This window comes from Populus trichocarpa, chromosome 17 (genome assembly GCF_000002775.5).
Source record: "Populus trichocarpa isolate Nisqually-1 chromosome 17, P.trichocarpa_v4.1, whole genome shotgun sequence".
NCBI lineage: Eukaryota > Viridiplantae > Streptophyta > Magnoliopsida > Malpighiales > Salicaceae > Populus > Populus trichocarpa.
The window spans coordinates 4286344-4305992 of record NC_037301.2 but is presented as its reverse complement, the minus strand read 5'-3'; the positions used below and the strand labels follow the sequence as shown (position 1 = coordinate 4305992).

Below are 19649 nucleotides of genomic sequence, written 5' to 3'. Positions count from 1 at the left end.
GAGAAATTAAAGAGTACATCCATGTTGATTTCCTGATTTATAATTCTTCCATTTTGAAAGTAAGGCCTGTTCAAAGCTTATGATGTGTTGATGACAGTGAAGCTAGCTTTAATTTTCCAGAATACATCAGTGGTGGTTTTCTATCATTATCTTTGAATTAGCTTGGCCACCTTTGACAATCCATAAAGGGTAGACCATGCCACAAGCTGAAGTGGGCAGGCATCTAATACTGTTTCATCTTGATTTTGCCTAATATATACTAGTGTCGTGATTATTCATCGGAGTTTCTTGCTTAACAACGAGTACAAATCTCTCACTTTCAAATTCCATGAAGAAAGTGAAAGGGGGAGAAAAAAAACAACATGTGGATGATTGAGAAAATCACATGATCACTGCTAAGAAATACACAAACATATATGCCTTCAGGAAATAAAGGTTTAAGGCTCTTCAGAGTCACTGTCATGTTAGAATATTCATCCATACCAGAAACCCTTGAAGACAGGTGACCAAGTAACACTGAGCTGTCGGGTTTTGATTGGATATTGACAAAACATAGGGAATGGGAAGCACTAAATGGAAGGTGGTGAGCTTATTCTTTCTGAACAAGTAGAGATCTGGCTCAGGCTGTTAACCTCCCTTTATATAAAGTAAAAGTTCCTCTGATTAATTAATTTTTTCTTAACGAGACTTGGCAAAATACCTATTACAGTCTCACATGATGGTTGCTTTAGCATAAATATATATATATACTGGAGTAGCTCTCCCTTTGCATCATTTCTCCATCTCTTGATCTGGGGTTCTCAACAAACAGAAAATAATTACTGGTATGGAGGATCAGTTCCCAAAAATAGAAACCTTCATGCACAAGGAATTGGTGGCAGCTTATTGTAGTTTTCATGGAATGGCAACAGGCTCAAAATATTTTGGTGATCCAACCATTTGGGGTGCTCTATCTGGGGCAACTTGTCGCGTCGAGGATGGAAATAGTGGCATGAAATCGCCGTCGCAATCGTCTTCTGAGAGATTATTTTCGAGTTCGGAATCTAGTTCTTCGGCAGATGATCAGGTTTCAGGTACCGATTTGATCGGTAACATCCCTGGGTTTGGTAAACAGGATGTTGTCAAACAAGATCATGAAAGTTGTTTCATGTCAGGAATGAATTCTATCAACGCTCTTGGAGCTAATTCAATATCTGATCAAACTATCAAAGAAAGCTCCATTCCTGTGAATTTCTTGGAACCTTTTCCAACATTAAAAAACCAAGCTCAAGTTCCTGAACCTCCTTCTCCATCTTCGTTATCAAAATCCCCAAATTTAACCTTGTTTTTGCAGGAACCAGCGGCAGCTTCATTGTTACATCCATCCAAACGAGTTCTCGATCCACCTGGCAAGGATCAAAGATGTGAACCTGCCATGTCATTGTTTCCAAACACTTCATTTTCCATGCCTCAACTTGGCCAAGTTCATTGCCAACCGAGTAATGAATGGCTCAAAATCAATCAAACTTTGGCAAATTATTCTACCAAAGGATTTAATGACTATTGGCTTAGCACTACGAAGACACAGCCGATGAAATACTCGGGCAGAAAATTGCAGAACCACCATCAAAAGCCTTCTTTTTCATCGGCATCAACATCGCCAGGAAAGCTGTTTAGAGGAGTGCGGCAAAGGCACTGGGGAAAATGGGTTGCAGAGATTAGGTTACCAAGAAACCGGACGAGGGTCTGGTTAGGGACCTTCGACACAGCGGAAGATGCTGCTATCGCTTATGACACTGCAGCTTACATGTTACGAGGAGATTATGCGCATTTGAATTTCCCAGATCTTAAGCATCAACTCAAGTCTAGTTCATTGAATAGAACCATAACTGCCCTTCTTGAAGCGAAGCTACAAGCGATATCATCACAAGGCAACAACATTTCTGGTCAAAATAAGCATATTAGTGATCCACCACCACCATCGCCAAGCAAGATTAATGTGCATGCTACAGATGCTACAAAACTCAAAGGTTTGAGCCAAAATACAACAAGAAAAGAGTGGCAATTTGAGTTAAGAGGCAAAAGTGGAGGTGAAGTGATTGAGAACAAGAAAGGTCAAGAGGTTGTAGCATCGGATATTGATGCTATTCAGTTAAGTAGAATGCCTTCCTTGGACATGGACATGATCTGGGATGCTCTTTTAGTCTCTGACTCGTGAACTTTTTCTTACCTATTTTCGCATTTAATTAGTATGATATGTGAAGATTGTCAAGATAAAGAGTTTTTTTTTTTAATTTCTTTCATTCGAGATTTTAGGATCTACCATGCAATCTTCTTGAAATCTGTATTTTGCTTAATCATTGATGTTCTCTATACAGGGTTTGTTTTTCTTCTTCCTTAATTAATTTTATTGTTCCATTGTTCCTTCTCTTGCATGATTTTCCCAGTTTATGTTTTCCTCGTATTTTAGAAATGGGCCTACACACACCCCATCATCACCATCACCATCACCATCACCATTAAATTTATGCAGACTAAATGTTCTTTTTATATAATTTTAAAAAACATATTTTTGATATATTTAAATGAATTATTTCTCTCATGAATTTTGGAATTAGAGATGGTGAAGACAGTTTTTTGGCCGCTAGATTAGCTGCCAAATTTGGAATGTGAAGCTCGGTTTTTATTACAAAGTCAGAAGCTCATTCAAAAGAAGGAAAAATACAGGGTCATTTGTGGGACAATCCTTTTATAAGCATGGCCTTTTATATTTTTAGTCGGGCATTGTATATTCAGAGAATTCCATGTGATAATGAGGTTTATAGTGTCGAATAACAAAGTAGCAAACATAATATATAATTAGCTAGCTATCTAATCCTTGCTCTGCTGTGGATTATAAATATTTTTTTCAAAAAAATATCTGGCATGTAGGCTACCTCAATGGAAAAATCAATGTAAGTATCTAATTAAATAAATCGATAACTATTTATGTAAATAAAAAAATAATAATAACTATAAGAGATTAAAAAAATTAAGAGATAGATGTAGATCAAGATATTCAATAACATAAAATGAGACATTCATTCGACTATATATGTTCATAAAACTTGTTTATTTAAATCAATAAAAGATAGACACAAATAAAACTGACTGAATGAACCCACATACTAAAAATATATTCCGCAAGGCCAAACACATAAGAAATACTATTTAAAAAAGAATATTTTTTATTTTAAAAAATAAACTTCATTTGTATATAAAAAAAAGATGAGTTAGAATAATATCTTGAAAAATCAAACACACACAAAACAATTAAAAAAAAACTTATTTTATAAAAAGACATGCAAAATTGGTGATTTTGGTCATGAGACCGAGATAAACTCAGAGAAAAGAAATTGAAAAAAAATAAAAAACTAATATTAAAAAAAACTAATGCAGAACGATAAGATCGCATGAAGTCAAAATCCCTAACAAATCAAACGTCAAAAGAAGAAACCAGAGAAAAAAATCAATCACACAAAAAGATCTAAAAGAAATGAGGGTGAAAATTAAAAAAACAATTAATCAGATGGCAAACAAAAGTTTTTATAGGAGAGTTAAATTGAATTGAGAAATAGCTTTAACAAAAGAAAAAACAAATCAAAAGAACGAGGGTAAAATTAAAAAAAACAATACAACAAAAGCTTTGATTGAATGATGAAATTGAAAGCAAAAAAAACTTTAATAAAAGGTCAAGGAAAAAAATTATAAATCAATAGAATAAAAACCAAATATTACATTCTCTATATATGAGAAATTATAATTGAAAGACTAAATTAAAAAAAAAAACAAAAGTTCTATAATTGGAATATAAACGAAATAAAAAGTTAAAAGAATGAGGACTGAAATTGAAAAAAAAAAAGACAATCGTGCACTTTACTTGGCAGGAAAGAGAAAACACTACCAGAAAACCGGAGAAAAGCAACGGAATTACCGACGGAAATATTCCGTCGGTAATTTATACCGACGGACATAAGTCCGTCTCAAAATCTGTCGGTATTTACCGACGAAATCATTCCGTCGGTAGATACCGACGGAATATGTCCGTCGGTATATACCGTCGATTTCACCGACGGCATATACAGTTCGTCTGGAAATACACAACGGCATGGTGACGTCAGACGATTTTACCGACGGAAAGTACCGAGGGATTCAAAATGTGATAGCCGTACAGTGACGTGGCGATTTCACCGACGGCATCACCGACGGAAGTAATCCGTCGGTGATTCCGTCGGAAAAAACCATTATATGCACCCATCTGCCGACACTCTCATCCTCTGTTTCTCCTTCTTCTTCTTTCCCATCCCACCTCTCCCCTCCCAAACTCCTCCCAAACTGCAGCCAAACACCCATCCCAAACTCTCCACTATTCTCAACACGAGCACTCAAGTTTCTTATATCTTGTACGTGGTCACAATATCCGTTTCTTGTAGATTTTATCATTTTTTTGTAAGTAAATCTATCCTTTTTAGTTTTAATATTTAATTGTGAATTTTATTGTTTTAGTATATGTATTTTGTTAACGTTTGTACTTGTTTAATTGTTATTTGTCAAAGAAACTTGTAGTATGAATGTATAATTTTGTAGTTGTTATAGGTTGTTTTAGATTTTGTCAAATTATATTTGTTTGTAAATTGTTGAAATTTTGTTTGAATTACACCGAATTAAATGTGTCGTTGTGATGAAATAAATAATTAATAGCTTATTTAAGTGTCTTGTTTAATTGTTATCAATTATATTTCGAAGTTGTGAGTAATTCTGTAAATTTATATATGTATAAATTTGTATGTATGAACGTTGATAGTTGATAATTGATAATGAATATTTAACATAAGTGTTGTTTTAGTTTGTTGGATAATGTCGGGGAAAACCAATATTTTTGTTATGTTTTATAGAGGTTCAATAGAAGTCATGGATGATCGTTCATGGATGTATCGGAACTCACCCCAAGGATTGCGGAGGATGGATTATTGTAATGGTGTCCAGGGTTTTATTAATTTCGCAACATCTATTCCGAGGAATTTTACTGATGGCGGTATTAGGTGTCCATGCAGGAAGTGTAAAAATTTAAAGTTTCTGCATCAAGATGTTGTAACGATGTATCTTCTAACCAAAGGGTTCATGGAAGATTACCTGTGTTGGTATGCTCACGGAGAACTATTTGTTCCTGATGAGAGCATGGAAGAACAGGTGGTTGGGTCAACTTCTAGTGCTAGTAACATGCATGAAGTTGGAAATGAGAACAGTAATCCTTACAGGAATATGGTTATGGATGCAATGAGAATGAGTGAAGATAATGTCAGGGGATGTCCAATCGTAGAAGAAGAACCTAATGCAGATGCAGCAAGGTTTTTTGATCTGTTGAGAGATTCTGACGAACCATTATGGGATGGCTGCACGAACCACAGTAAATTATCAGCCGTAGCACAGGTGTTCACCATCAAGTCAGATCACGGGTTGAGTGAGGCCGGTTATGACAAGATTATTGAATGGGCGAGAAGCATTTTACCTGAAGGGAACAAGCTGAAAGAGAACTTCTATGCTGCCAAGTCCATGATGAAACCCCTCGGTTTAGGATACCAGAAAATTGATATATGCCCAAACTTCTGCATGTTATACTACCTTGAAAATGCCGAGATGACCGAGTGCATGAAGTGCAGGCATTCCCGTTACAAACCCAGAACTGGTAGAGGGAAGACTCTCGTGGCATATAAAAAACTTAGATACTTCCCAATCACACCTAGACTGCAGAGGTTATTCATGTCACCAAGAACTGCTGAGCACATGACAAGGGTCGTGTCGAGGTTGTTCAGGATGAGAACGAAGACACAAGTGTGATAGATGAAGTCTTTCAAGCTAGTGAGTTGGTTGAACCATACCGAGTTGCTCCGTCGATTGACTTAGAAGAAAATTCGAATTTTCGCGTTTTCAGCGATAGTCTTGTTGATGTTGACGCAGAGGAGTTGAATGTTGTTCTGAGCTCCACTAGTGGAAAAAAGAATGTTGTTGAAGAAGATGATAACGAAATTGAAGAGTGCGATGAAGCTGATGATAACAATTCAATGGAGGACGAAGATGAAAATTCCGACTAACTAAACATGTTATAAAGCCTTATTTTTATAATGTAATAATTTGAAACATGAAATATTTATTCTTCTTTAAGGGTCAGCCGTTGTTATTGTGTCGTGTGTGTTTTTTAGTTTGCAATTCAAGATTTTTCGAGAGGGTTACATATAAAACATAAGAAAAATTTACCTTTTCACCGACGGCTATACCGACGGACTATAACCCGTCGGTATTTCACAGAGAGTTGCAAAAAAATTACGGGATTTTGCCACATTCACCGACGTCTTTCCGACGGATATTCCGACGCTAATACCGACGGCATCACCGACGGGTTTTCCGCACGCATGTCTGACACGTGTCCGTCTGCACATCACCGACGACATTTCGATGTCCCATACCGACGGCATTACCGACGGACTGCGCATGTCACCATCACCGACGGCATTTCCGACGGACTACCGACTGATCGAAAAGTTTGGCGGGATTTTCGAACTTTTTTGGTGCGCATTTCAATTAATTTCCGACGGAATTACCGACAGAAATTAATTGCACCGACAACAATTAAGTGCCGTCGGTAATTCCGTCGGAAAATGACCTATATATACCGCCGCGCCCAGCCCCCCCCCGCACCGTCTCCTCCCTCCCCCCCTCGTCTCCCCCTGTTCTCCTCTTCTCCCCCTCTTCTCCCTTCCTCTTCTCCCTTTCTCTTCTCCTCTTCTCCCCCTCTTCTCCCCCTCTTCTCCCTTTCACTTCTCTTCTCCTCTTCTCCCTTTCTCTTCTTCTCTCATTTATTTTTAAAAGGTATGTATTTTTTTTCTTTATCTTTGTATTTTTTTTATTTTAATTATGATTATTTTTTTTGGTGTTCTTTGTTTTGTATATTGTTTGTAGATAAAATCTTAAATTCAACACATTATTAAGGTAAGCATTTTTTATTCCCAAATTTATTTTGAATTGATATAATGTTTTTTAATTTTGTGTGTTGTGTAGTGTTTTTTAGTTTTTTAATTTTATTTATTAATTTTAGTTTTTTAGTTTTGATATTATTGTTTGTATTGCTATAATTGTTATTGTTGAATTTATGTTAAAAATGTTAGTTTATAAATATAATTGTTATTGTTGATTTATTTTAAAAATGTTAATTTATATATATATAATTGCATTTAATTATTAGTTTATCTTAATTTAGGATATTATTGTTTGTATTGCTATAATTGTTATTGTTGAATTTATGTTAAAAATGTTAGTTTATAAATATAATTGTTATTGTTGATTTATTTTAAAAATGTTAATTTATATATATAGAATTGCATTTAATTAGTTTATCTTAATTTAGGATATTATTGTTTGTATTGCTATAATTGTTATTGTTGAATTTATGTTAAAAATGTTAGTTTATAAATATAATTGTTATTGTTGATTTATTTTAAAAATGTTAATTTATATATATAGAATTGCATTTAATTAGTTTATCTTAATTTAGGATATTATTGTTTGTATTGCTATAATTGTTATTGTTGAATTTATGTTAAAAATGTTAGTTTATAAATATAATTGTTATTGTTGATTTATTTTAAAAATATTAATTTATATATATAGAATTGCATTTAATTAGTTTATCTTAATTTAGGATATTATTGTTAGTTTATATCCGTAAATTTGAATGTATGACTTTAATTTAATGTTTGTAACTCTAAGTACCAATTTAACAATGAATGTTCATAGTTGTAATTCTATATGATGTTATTGAATAAAATGTTGTGTTGATGATGATGAGTTGGGTTGAGATCCAGGATGATTGGATCGGGATGTGAAATAAAATTGGAAGTGTAATATGATTTTGTCGACAACTTGGGACCCCCCAGTACAGGGGAGACTCTGTCGAATTTTTTTTTAAATAATCGAAGTTAATTATGTAATTATTCGTATACATTTGTGTAGATGCGTAGAATGAAATCTACAACACGTCGTCAGAAGACGGTTGCAGCTAGTTCTTCTAGCAGCGAGGAGGACGTATCCTTAGGTGCTGATCACGGCGAGGAATCTACGCCAACTTGTGATGCTGCCTCTTCTAGTGCGGTTTCACAGCGCAGAAGCGGTGTGCCTTCACAGCGAGGTCAATTCACCCGCAAGCACCAGGCACAATGGAAGGATGACCTCTCATTGTAAGTTTGTTTAGGTTTTAGTTTTTTTTTTTTATATACTTATAACATAATTTATGAACAACTAATTAATATTAATTACTACTTTTATTTAATTTCAGGTTCACAAACATTGAGGCTGCAAGGACTATAACATTGGCGTTTAAATCGTCGATGGAGATTCCATTGTTTCAATGGAGCCAGGTTTCCAAACATCCTGAGTGGAAACCTAATATCGATGCATGGTTTAAGCGATTTCAGGTCGGTGTTAATTTTTAATTTCCACCTTATTTTTAATAAATGATTTTTATAATTTTATATCTTGTACTATTTTTATTTTATATGAATTATTTATATACACAGAACAAATTTGAGTGGGATAGGGCGGACAACAATGTTGTGAGGAGGGTATGGGAGAATCACGCGGCAACTAGGTAACATCGAAAATAATATTTATTTTTGTTTTATAATTTAATATTTTAAATTCTAATTTGTTACTATGGAAGTAGGTTGCGTGATTTTTGGTATGACACCCAAAAAAAATCAAAAAGACATGCGAGGGATAACGGTCTTGAAGGATGGAATGAGGTGGCGGTTTGGCAGGAATTCAAACCGCCATTCATCTCGGGGGAAATATGGACGGCATATATTGAGCACGTGACCTTAGAGCGGTTCTCACGGCGCTCACAGTCTGGCGCCGACAACCGGAACCGGCAAATTTATGGTTCGGTGACCACGCACACTGGCGGATCCGTCCCATTCAGCGCACATGCAAAGCGGATGGTAAGATTAATTTTATTGAAATATATCGTTAATTAATTTGTCGTTCCTTATAATATATTTAACTTTCAACCTATTTTTTCCTTACAGGCTGCGTCTCTTGGACGTGAACCGAGTCCAATGGAGCTGTTTCTAGAGACGCATGTGCGGAGTCAAGACCGCCAAAAAGGGGTGCAGCAGTTCGTGGACAACCGTGCTCAGCACTTCGTGGTATGTTCGTTCATTCATTTTATTTTGTAAGTTATTATTTTCTTGAATTGCATCTTGAATTGCATTTGATGATTTTTTTACCGATGGAATTTTCAGGAGACCTATAATAGCCGGTTGAGGGAGAGATATGGGGACAATCCGTCGACCCATCCAGATTTCGATCCAGATTTGTGGATGGAGGCGGGATCGTCTGGTGGACCCGATAAAAACAGGGTCTACGGGCTTTCCAACACTACGGCTGACAACTTGCGTTCGACTCGTAGTGTCTCAACTGTTGGAAGCTCTCCATCAGTATCGAACACCCAGTCTGAGGAGTTCATTGCGTTGAAACAACAATATCAACAACTCTCAACGAATTATGATAAGCTCCGTCAAATAGTCATGGAGATGAGATCAAAGATGGGTGACGATACTTGTGCAGCTTCTTTTTGGCCGTTTGGTCCCGGGAACAACCAGCCTCCTCCTCCTCCGCCTCCTCCTCCAGCTCCGCCGCTATTCTAGTTTAATTTTGTTTTTTAAACACATTAAATTTGTAATGAATATTATTACTTTTACATTTTTAATGTTTAATGCATTTTATTTGTTTATTAAGGTTTTTTACAATTAATAAATTATTTTTTTTATATATTTCAAATACATACCGACGGATATACCGACGGATACTATCCGTCGGTATTTAACAGAGAGTTGCCGAACAATTACCATCCATGCCATCCTTATCGACTGCATCACCGACGGATATTATCCGTCGGTGATTAACTTCCGACGGATATTATCCGTCGGTATTACACAGAGAGTTGCAACAAAATTACAAGCCATGCCATAATTACCGACGGATTTTCCGTCGGTAATGCCGTCGGTAATTACCCTTAAAATTACCGACGGATTGCCCGTCGGTAATGTTCCCGCGGGGAATTTTTTTTTGGCGCGTGTATCCGTCTGTATTACCGTCGGTGAGTGGTTTTTTTTATTTGCGACAGATTTAGCGACGGAAATGGGATTTACCGACGACTGTTTTACCGACGGACGTGTTCCGTCGGTGAGACCGTTGGTATTGTTTTCACCGACGGATTGCATTGCTGTCACCGATGGAATTAATCCGTCGGTAAAACTGGATAATGTTGTAGTGAAAGAAGGAAAAAAAAACAATCTTCGGCGACGATCCGACCACCATGCATCGTCACGCGCATGCGTCACATCATGTGGAAGAGGACATGATGACGCATCTAAAGAGACAACAAAATGTGAGGTTTGGCCACTAGGTGGTGTCACATGCACCTTTTAAAAGGCATGAACGTCACCTACTCGTTGGCGCATGATGATGATATAAATTAATATTTATTTTAATCTTGGTTATAAAAAATTAATTAAGAGCTCAAGAATTAATGTAATGCATCAATGAGATAAATTGGAACTAAATATATTAAAAGGAGTTAATTGGCCTTGGGAAATTACTGTAGCTCCAGACCTATTGACAATGTTCATTGGAATAATGTAATGATGTTTTTGCCTCTCTATCCAAAAACCTTAACACGGGCATAAAAGGGAATTGAAGTCTTTTCATGTAGCCCATTCGTCATTACCAAATAAACGGGGATAAATAAGTATTTGTTTTCATTTTTATTGCACAGTGAAACAATCCAAATACCTTTAAAAGCAAAAAAATTAAACCTAATGTTAAGGTGTATTTTTGCAATGATTTTTTGGTTATTATAATTTGAGATGAAAGACAATTTGGTATTGTTACAAAAATAAAAAATAATAAACAATTAAAATACACAGTGAAACAATGAAAATACCCTTAAAATAAAATAAAAATTAAAAATTGAAACCAAGGGTATTTTTGGCTTTTCACAATGATTTTTTTTTTGTAATTACAAAGTCAGCTTAGGGGCAATTTCATATTTGACTAAATAAAAACAAAAAAAGAGTGTGTGTGTGTGGTGCACCGGAAGGCGCGTGGGATACTCTTATGCCCGTCGGGTGGTGCCTGCGATGCCTCCCGACATCTAAAAATACTCTTTCGCCATATCGTTGGAAATTTCATTGTTTCCTTTTCCTATTGATGCGGAGGGTGTCATCGATGATGGTCTGGTTTGGCATCAGTGGGTCTTTTTTTTTTTTCCTTCTTCTCTCTTGTCCCTAAAAAATTACAGCTTGACCCTCTTGGTTTTTGGTATTTCAACTTCAGTCCTTATTCTTTTAATGTCTAATTTTTGGTCTTGGCCCTTTTGTATAAGTTTTATTTATTTTCAATTTTATCCTTCAATTCTATTTTACCAAATATTATATTCTCCAATGTGATTCTCATTCTTTAGATTTCTAATTTTTTTCTTGATCTTTTCGTAAAAGTTTTTTCAAAATTTTCAATTTCACCTTTCATTTCAAATTGATGGTATTATGTTTTTCAATTTGGTCCTCATTGTTTTGATTTCTATTTTTTTTCTTGGCCCTTTTGAAGAAGTTATTATTCTTTTCAATTTCACCCTTTAATTACAATATTGTTTTTATTTTTTATGTCAATTTTGATCCTCATTCTTTTTAATTTGATTGTCCTTTTACTAAATTAATTTTGTTTTCAATTTCACCCTTTAGTTAAATATAAAATTTATTTTGTATTTTGGATTTTAATTTTGATCTTTAATTTTTTAATTGCTCTTTTTTAAAATTATTTTATATAATTGAAACTTTTTTTTAAAATTTTATTCATCAATATGTAATTGATTGAGAATTCTTTTAAATGCTCTTTTTTAAAATTCTTTTATATAATTGAAGTTTTTTTTTTCAATTTTATCCATCAATATTTAATTGATTGGGAATTCGACTTCATGATTTTTAACATATTGGGTGTTTTGGGTCTAATGACTCGGGTCATGAATTTGAAAAGTTAGCACAAGTTTTTTTTTTAAGGGCTTTATAATACTTTTTTTTATCGGGTTATTCCAGACATATGATTTAAACAGAGTGTTTGGTGAGATATTTCGTGTTGACTTAACCCTAATTAGCGTGGTTACATGCTTGTCATGATCAATTTTCTATGTTGTTTTTTCACCCCATTTTAACACCCAAACATCATTTTTTACAAATAAAAGTCTAGCTTCACAGCAAAGCGCGCGCGAGCACCGAGGCTAGTATAAACTAGATTTACAATAGTTTCTATTTTAATCCATTCTTGTTCCATACGTTATTATTTTTAATTAAGGGTTTTAAGTCAAATCAAGAAGAATTGATTAAAAAAAATTGATTGAAAAACAAAAAAACAATGTTAAAAAGGCTAAAATGGCATAATGCAGGGTGTTGCATAGTGATTTGGCTTGTTTGATGCATCACATAAGAGGCCGAATGAGTTATTCTCTTCTTGAATGCCTTCTTATTAGTCTTTCTTACTAGGCCAAATGACATAGTGCAGGGGTACTTCCTTTTTTTTTTTTAATTTAATTGCCTTCTTTTTTATATTGTAAGTTTAAAGTAAAATATAAAAAAAATGAAAATGAAACTTAAATGAAATATAGTGTTGATAATAAAATAAAAAAAAGATGTTGAAGCTCGGTTGGGCCGCCCAACCAAGCTTCACCTCAAGCTTGGTTGTGCTACGACTTAACCGAGCTTTTTTTGTCTTGGTTGTGCCATTGCTAACCGAGCTATCCTCCTATATACCTCTCCTTTCTTTCTCTCTCTTCTCTTAGTTAGGCTCAACCGAGCTCAAGCTTCTGTTTAACCAAGTTATTTTTAGCTCATCTTGGTTTACTATTCATGAAAAGTAATATGCATGACACTATTTATGAATAATACTTTTTACCTATATTTCTCCAAAAATTTCTAGATATTTTCCAAATACTTTCTAATATATATATATATATATATATATATATATATATCAAGTTTTGAGAGAGATAGGAAGAGGATTTATTTGAACAACATAAGACAAAGAACATTTTCAATGAGATAGCTAACATATATTCTGATCTATACACAAAAAAATATAATTTTCATCTTATTGAATTTTCAACGATCTTTGCATGAAACTCATCTCTCATTTCAGCACTATTATTCCTACCAAAAGAAGCACTATAGGGCTCTTTGCTAAGACATAATAAGATGACGAAAATACAAGGGTGTATCTCTAGAGATTCGATATGGAAATGTTAAGTGTGGAGGATCAGCTTAAACTTATCACCACTGAATCCCTGATCAATAGAGTTTACAAATATTCCTTATAGAAAAGGTTATACACACTCCCTGATAAAAATCTATTTAGCGTCAAACATGTGATGAAAAATCACATTAGAGTGGAAGAAACTAGCGTGACCAGTCAAGGTCACTCACACTTCCACACACAGTGCTTATTTTGGATGCTCTCATTGAAGATTGATATCCAATGGGTACCTTCAATAATTTTTGAAAAAGGAGATACAATATGAATAAACAAGAAATAATCCTCATTATGTACTACTCCAGATAAGATAAATCTCAGAAATTATATCTTTATCATCTTTTGAAAATATGTGTGTGTCTAGTTCATCTTTATGTCTCCAAAAACAAAGGTACCCATGAAATTCCTATAAAGAAGACTCCATTGATCTCTTTTATATATATCTCCAAGTTCATGCGATTAATTTGTTCCATGTCCCCATGACCACTTGTGTCCAGGTCTTAGTGACCATCATCTTCAGGTAAATTCACTACTAGAATTCTTATATTTACCGACGAAATTTTCCGTCGGTTTTTGTACTATCATTCCATTGACAATTAATTTACCGACAGAATCACAGATGAAAATGCTCAGTTGGTGAATCTTTCGTCGGTAATTTTTTTGTCTATCGATAATAAAAAAATATTATTACCGATGGATTTACTGATGTGAAAAGCGCGCAAAAAAATTATCCACTTCATTCCGTCGGTATTTCCCTTGGGAAGCTTGTCATATAGCAAAACAAATACCATATGCGATTTTGTCGGTGATTATTTAAAAATATTTTAAAAAAATCTATTTAACAAAACTATAAAATAATTAAATTAATATAAATCAACACTCCATAATACTCATAACTGAGTTACTTGAAAAACAAAAGAGAAGAAAATCAACTCAAACAAATTTGCAACAAATAAATAACACAAAAAATAAACAACAACAACAAATAAACAAATCATCTAAATATAATTTCTTATGAAAAAATATGAAGTTGTAATTGCTTTCAAAATCCTATAAATAAATAAATTAAAAATTGATCTCATATGAAAAACAAATCCTACAAGAACATTCATACAATTATTAAGAACAAAAAAAAATTAAAAATAAAATAAAATAGCAAATATAATGAAAAAAAAAAACAAAAAAAAAATATTACCTTAATGTAGTTGCGAGAGAAGCTGAGAAGACAAAAAAGATAAATTCATAAAGTATGTTAGTTAAAAAAAATTGACAAGAGAAAAGAAGAAAAGAGAAGAAGACATACATGAGCGTGGAGGAGAAGAGAATAGAAATAAAGAAAGGTATGTTAATGTTTTTTACAAAAGGAAAAGAAGAAATAGAAGAAGAAGAGACCTGCTTATTGTGAAATGAGAGATTCTATTTATTGAGACATTTTACCGATGATTTTACTGATAGATAATTAAATATTAATATTTTTAATCATTCAATCGATGATTTCGTATGTAATATTTAATTTAAAATTTTAATTTAATAAAAAAATTTCAAAAATCATCAAATATCACTGATAACGTTTCAATCCGTTAGTGATTCCATCTGTAATATTTAATTTAAATTTTCAATTTAATCAAAAATTTTCAGAAACCCACTAAATAACACCAACAACTTTTCAATCCGTCAATGATTTCGTCATGTAAAGAACAATAATTAACAGTGCAATTGAGAAGTGAACAGTTCCAGAGCTTTCTGAAAAATATTGACATAATTTTCCGTCGGTGATTCCCTTTGTAATTAACATAATGAATAGTGCCAAGAAAAAGTAAATAATTTACCAATGATTTTACTAACGGTATTAATTATGCCGGTAATTTCGTTGGTATAAATGCACATCATCGTACCTTTTAGCCTTGTTTTAATTCCTTTTTTTTCACTGTAATTCCTTCAGTATATACCGAGAGAATATTTCCTTCGGTAAAATTTGCTATAATTTGCCGATGAAAAAATTTCACCAGTATTTCCGTTTGTATTTATCAATTTTTTGGTAGTCATTTGACCAACTTTCTCCAAGTCCCTATAACTATTGTCTCCAAAAGATTATGGATCTTTCTCCATAAAACACTGATAAGATCTCTCACGAACTCAAAGGCATGCCTATAAGGTAAAATTTTAATTCAAGCACACATTGTAAGTATTTTCTATCCCTCTCTAGCACGTTAAAGTCTTCCAAGTATGTATGTTTACAAGACTTCAAGGGGTAAATGATAATACAATAAAAAAAGAAGAAGAACGTTGAAGCTCGGTTGACATCCCAATCGAGCTTAAAATATAAAGCTCGATTAGGATGGCCAACCAAGCTTCACCTCAAGTTTGGTTGTGCCATGACCCAACTAAGATTTTTTTTGTGTTTTGGTTAGGCCACATCTTAACTGAGCTACCATCATCTCTCTCTTTCTCCTCCTCTCTTTTTCTCTCTCTTCCCTTGGTTAGACTCAACCAAGCTTAGTTAGGCCAAGGCCTAACCGAACTCAAGCTTCGGTCTGATCGAGCTATTTTTAGCTCACCTTGATTTACTATTCATGAATAGTAATATAAATACCACTATTCATGAATAGTAATATGCATGGTACTAGTCATAAATAGTACTTTTCATATATATTTCTCTAGATATTTCTAAGTATATTCTACATATTTTTCAAGTTATATATTCTCAGGTTTTGAGAGAGATAAGAGAAGGATTCATTTGAACAACACTAGATGGAGAATATTCTCATTGAGACAGAGGAACACACATCTCTTATCTACATATAAAAAATACCATTTTTATCTTCTTGAATTTTTACATACTTGTCACTTAATAAAACAAAAATTAAATACTGATTTAAGCATCAGAGTGTCTCATATTTCATAAGGGACTTGTTTTACAGGTACAACTCAGGCCCAGATCTCATCAGTTAAGGAAAGTCAATATTTTTTTGTGAAGGTTTTCCATGACTTCATCAAGTGTGTGTGTGTGTGTTATGATGTTGGTTAATAAATTTATGAATAAATAGTGATTAAAAATGACAAATGGAATAAAGTAACAACAAAAATAAGAAAGTCAATAAAATAACTAAAAAATATGAAAATCCTATAAGTACTGACTAATTTCTATTTAATATAATTAATAATAATGAAATGGTAAAGGGAATGAGGTACGTAAAAAAACTGCCTATGGACTATACAAACCAAACGAATAACAATGTTTAATACAAAATTCAATAAGAGGAGAGAAGATATTACCAATTTTAAGTACAAAGTGATGATGTCGTGAAAAACCTCAGACATGATTGAGATTTCCACAGCTATAATCTCAAATTGAAAAAGTGAGTAGATCATTGGTCCCGAGCTTTCTTGCAATACAAGTCCCTCTGCTGGTATAGGGGAGCCTCTGATGCTTAAGTTTGCAAATGTCAAAAGAGTGAAATATGTATGTTAAGAGAGTGTGTGTGGAGAAGACAGAATAATGTATAGTGTGAGCTCATGTTAGCCTCTTTTTTTTTACTTGGTGACCTATGATATTTATAGATACCAAGGTCACATAAAATTACATGGTGGGTAGCGAGATGAAAAGACATGAATACATTTGCATTTTTTTAGTAATAAAAATATTTTTAAGTTGTGTTCTTAATAGGTAAGATGAAAACATGTTCATAGCTAGATAAATAAAAAGATTTGAGGAAAAAAAGGTCCGAGAGAAGAGAGGATAAATTAAGAGCTGGTTTGGGCTAGATATATATCCCAATAGGATATGATAACAATAGTTTCTAAGATTTTATAGTTTCAATTGGAGAAATAATAGTATTTTGGATTTGTTTTGTTATTCTAGTCAATTGTTTTTCTATGATATTGAGGTTGATATTGATTAAGTTTTTTTGCTGGATAACGTGTTTGGTATTGTTGTGATATCTTCACTTGGGTTTTTGTAAAGGAAAGCATCTATAATCAGACTATTATAAGGAATTTTGAGATTTCTCAAGTATGGAAGTTCAGACTTAATAAAAGTATCATTGACAAGTTTTCAAACAGATATTTTACTTCTAGATATTATGAAACATGTATGCTTTATAAATGAATATGTAATACAGTGTTCGAATACATAAAATGATTTGAACTAGTCAAATAACATGATTTGAATTTTATGTAATGCAACAAAATAAAAATATAAAAAACATTTTTATATCTATGTTGTTCTTTAATGAATTTTGAAGAACCAAGATCTCTTTTCAGATTTTAACCAGTATTTTTGCTTGATGTTAACCTATGACATGGATTTACTAGGACGAAGAAGGAATACTAATTCAAAGGAAAAATTTGAATTCGACTATAAAAAGCTGTAAAAGATGAAAGCCCGAACAAACAAATTGGGCAATTGGATTTAGCTATAAAAAGCCCACAAAAAGTAAGAAAAAAAAAACCACAAGTTTTGCTGGTTTTCCTCTTTAAAAAATCAATTTGGATTGAACAGAAACCAATCAATTTGAATCGATTTCTAGATCATTTTGGTTCTAAATATATATATAAAAAATTCAAATTATTCAGCAGGGAACTCGGTGGAAAGAAAGAAGACACCCCCTTTTTAATGGTGTACAAGAAGACCCCATGATGGCTTGCCATTTGAATATGTCATGATCTCCAACAGATCCACTTGAGCAGTGAGTTTGAGGGTTCTTCATCACGTCCTTCAGCTCCTTCTCAATCCTACGCTTTGGACCAGTACTATTTCTACCAGCTTATACACCGTTTAGCTTTTCAAGAATAGTAGCTGGTTTGGACTTTGAAATAGAAGGTGACGGTTTTCAAGAACTAAATGTAAAAGATAAGAGAAACAAGCAATTTTTAGTGGGGATAATTAATATTAAGATAATGAGGCTTTAGTCATTATTGCAAGCGCAAGTACAAGCATGCATGGATTTAGTGGACGATCACACTTAGGCTTATTGCTTTTAGAGAGGGAGAGAACAGAAAGTGAAAGTCGAAGACTTTTCATAGCTGTATCAGTGAGCATGATGATCCAAATATATGCAAATTCCCTCTCGCCATTTAACTTTAAACATTAGTGGCCAGTGACATATTGCCCTGTGCTATTTCTGATTAGCCTTCTTATCAGCCAAGGACCTTGCTGATAACGAAATTAGACTATTTTTGTTTCTATTCAGAAACAGCAGCCTGGTGATCTACTGGCCTTTAGGGCATGGCGGGACTCCCTTTTCATATTCCTGAAAATAGGAAGGTATATACTTCTCAATAAATGCATGCCTGCATTATTGCAAAAATGCTGATAGGACCTGAATTCATGAACTTGTTTTAGCTGATGCCCGAAATCTGAAGCGTGTTGAAGGGAAAAAATGCGTTTAAGGGACAGATTAATGGGTGGCAAAAAAGGGTAAAGCCATATATATGCAATAGGAGAGCTTAATATAGAACTAGCACATATGTCAATATGCCATATGCTTTCCTTCAACTTTCGAAGGAGGCAACAAGCAGTAGCAGATCCTGGACCGAAGACTTGCGGGGCCAAGTTCCTCAGAAAAGTAAAATTAATACTCTAAAGGGATAAAGTTTTTCTAGCACTTCAAGACTAACCTTGCTGTCTTTCCAACACTTATCTCCATGATGCATTACGTTGATCCATTTTTGAAACTTCCTTGTGTGAAGATAACATCGACTATAAAATTTTACCAATGGTATTTTTTCGTCGGTATAAGATTACCACTTTATCAGTGAAAATTTTACCAACTAATTCATCGATATATTTCGTCTGTCGGTATACCATTAGTCGGTAATTCTATCATCTGTCGCTAATTCTGTCGGTAAAAAAAATTAAAAACCGATTATTTTATAGACGGACAATGCGTGTCAAAAACAAATTCCCACTGGAAATATTCCGTTGGTAAATTTTCATCGGTGATAGTGGCATATGTAGTATTTTTTTTCAAACTCTCTGGAATATACCGACGGATATATTTTGTCTGTATTCCCTTCGGTAAATCATCGACAAAAGTAGTCCGTCGGTGATTGTGGCATATGCATGCAGTAAATTTGTTCCAACACTTTGGAAAATACCGACAGATGGATTCCGTCTGTAAATCCGTTCGTGATAATTAAAAAATAAAATTGTATAGAATAATTAATATAAAATTGTATGGATAAAAAAAATTAATTAAACAAATAAAATTGTATAAAATTGAAATATGTAAAAATAAAATTGAAGAATATAAAATCCAAATATTCATTACAATTTTATT

At 33.5% G+C, this 19649-nt stretch overlaps 1 protein-coding gene across 1 annotated transcript; it reads left to right on the top strand.

Annotated features, from left to right (window-relative positions):
- The first annotated feature begins 438 nt into the window (after positions 1-438).
- LOC7461292 (ethylene-responsive transcription factor ERF062) lies at positions 439-2404 on the top strand. The gene has a single exon (XM_002323948.4). It carries the CDS (start codon positions 827-829, stop codon positions 2195-2197), a length of 1371 nt encoding a protein of 456 aa, XP_002323984.4. The 5' UTR covers positions 439-826; the 3' UTR covers positions 2198-2404.
- Positions 2405-19649: the final 17245 nt, after the last annotated feature.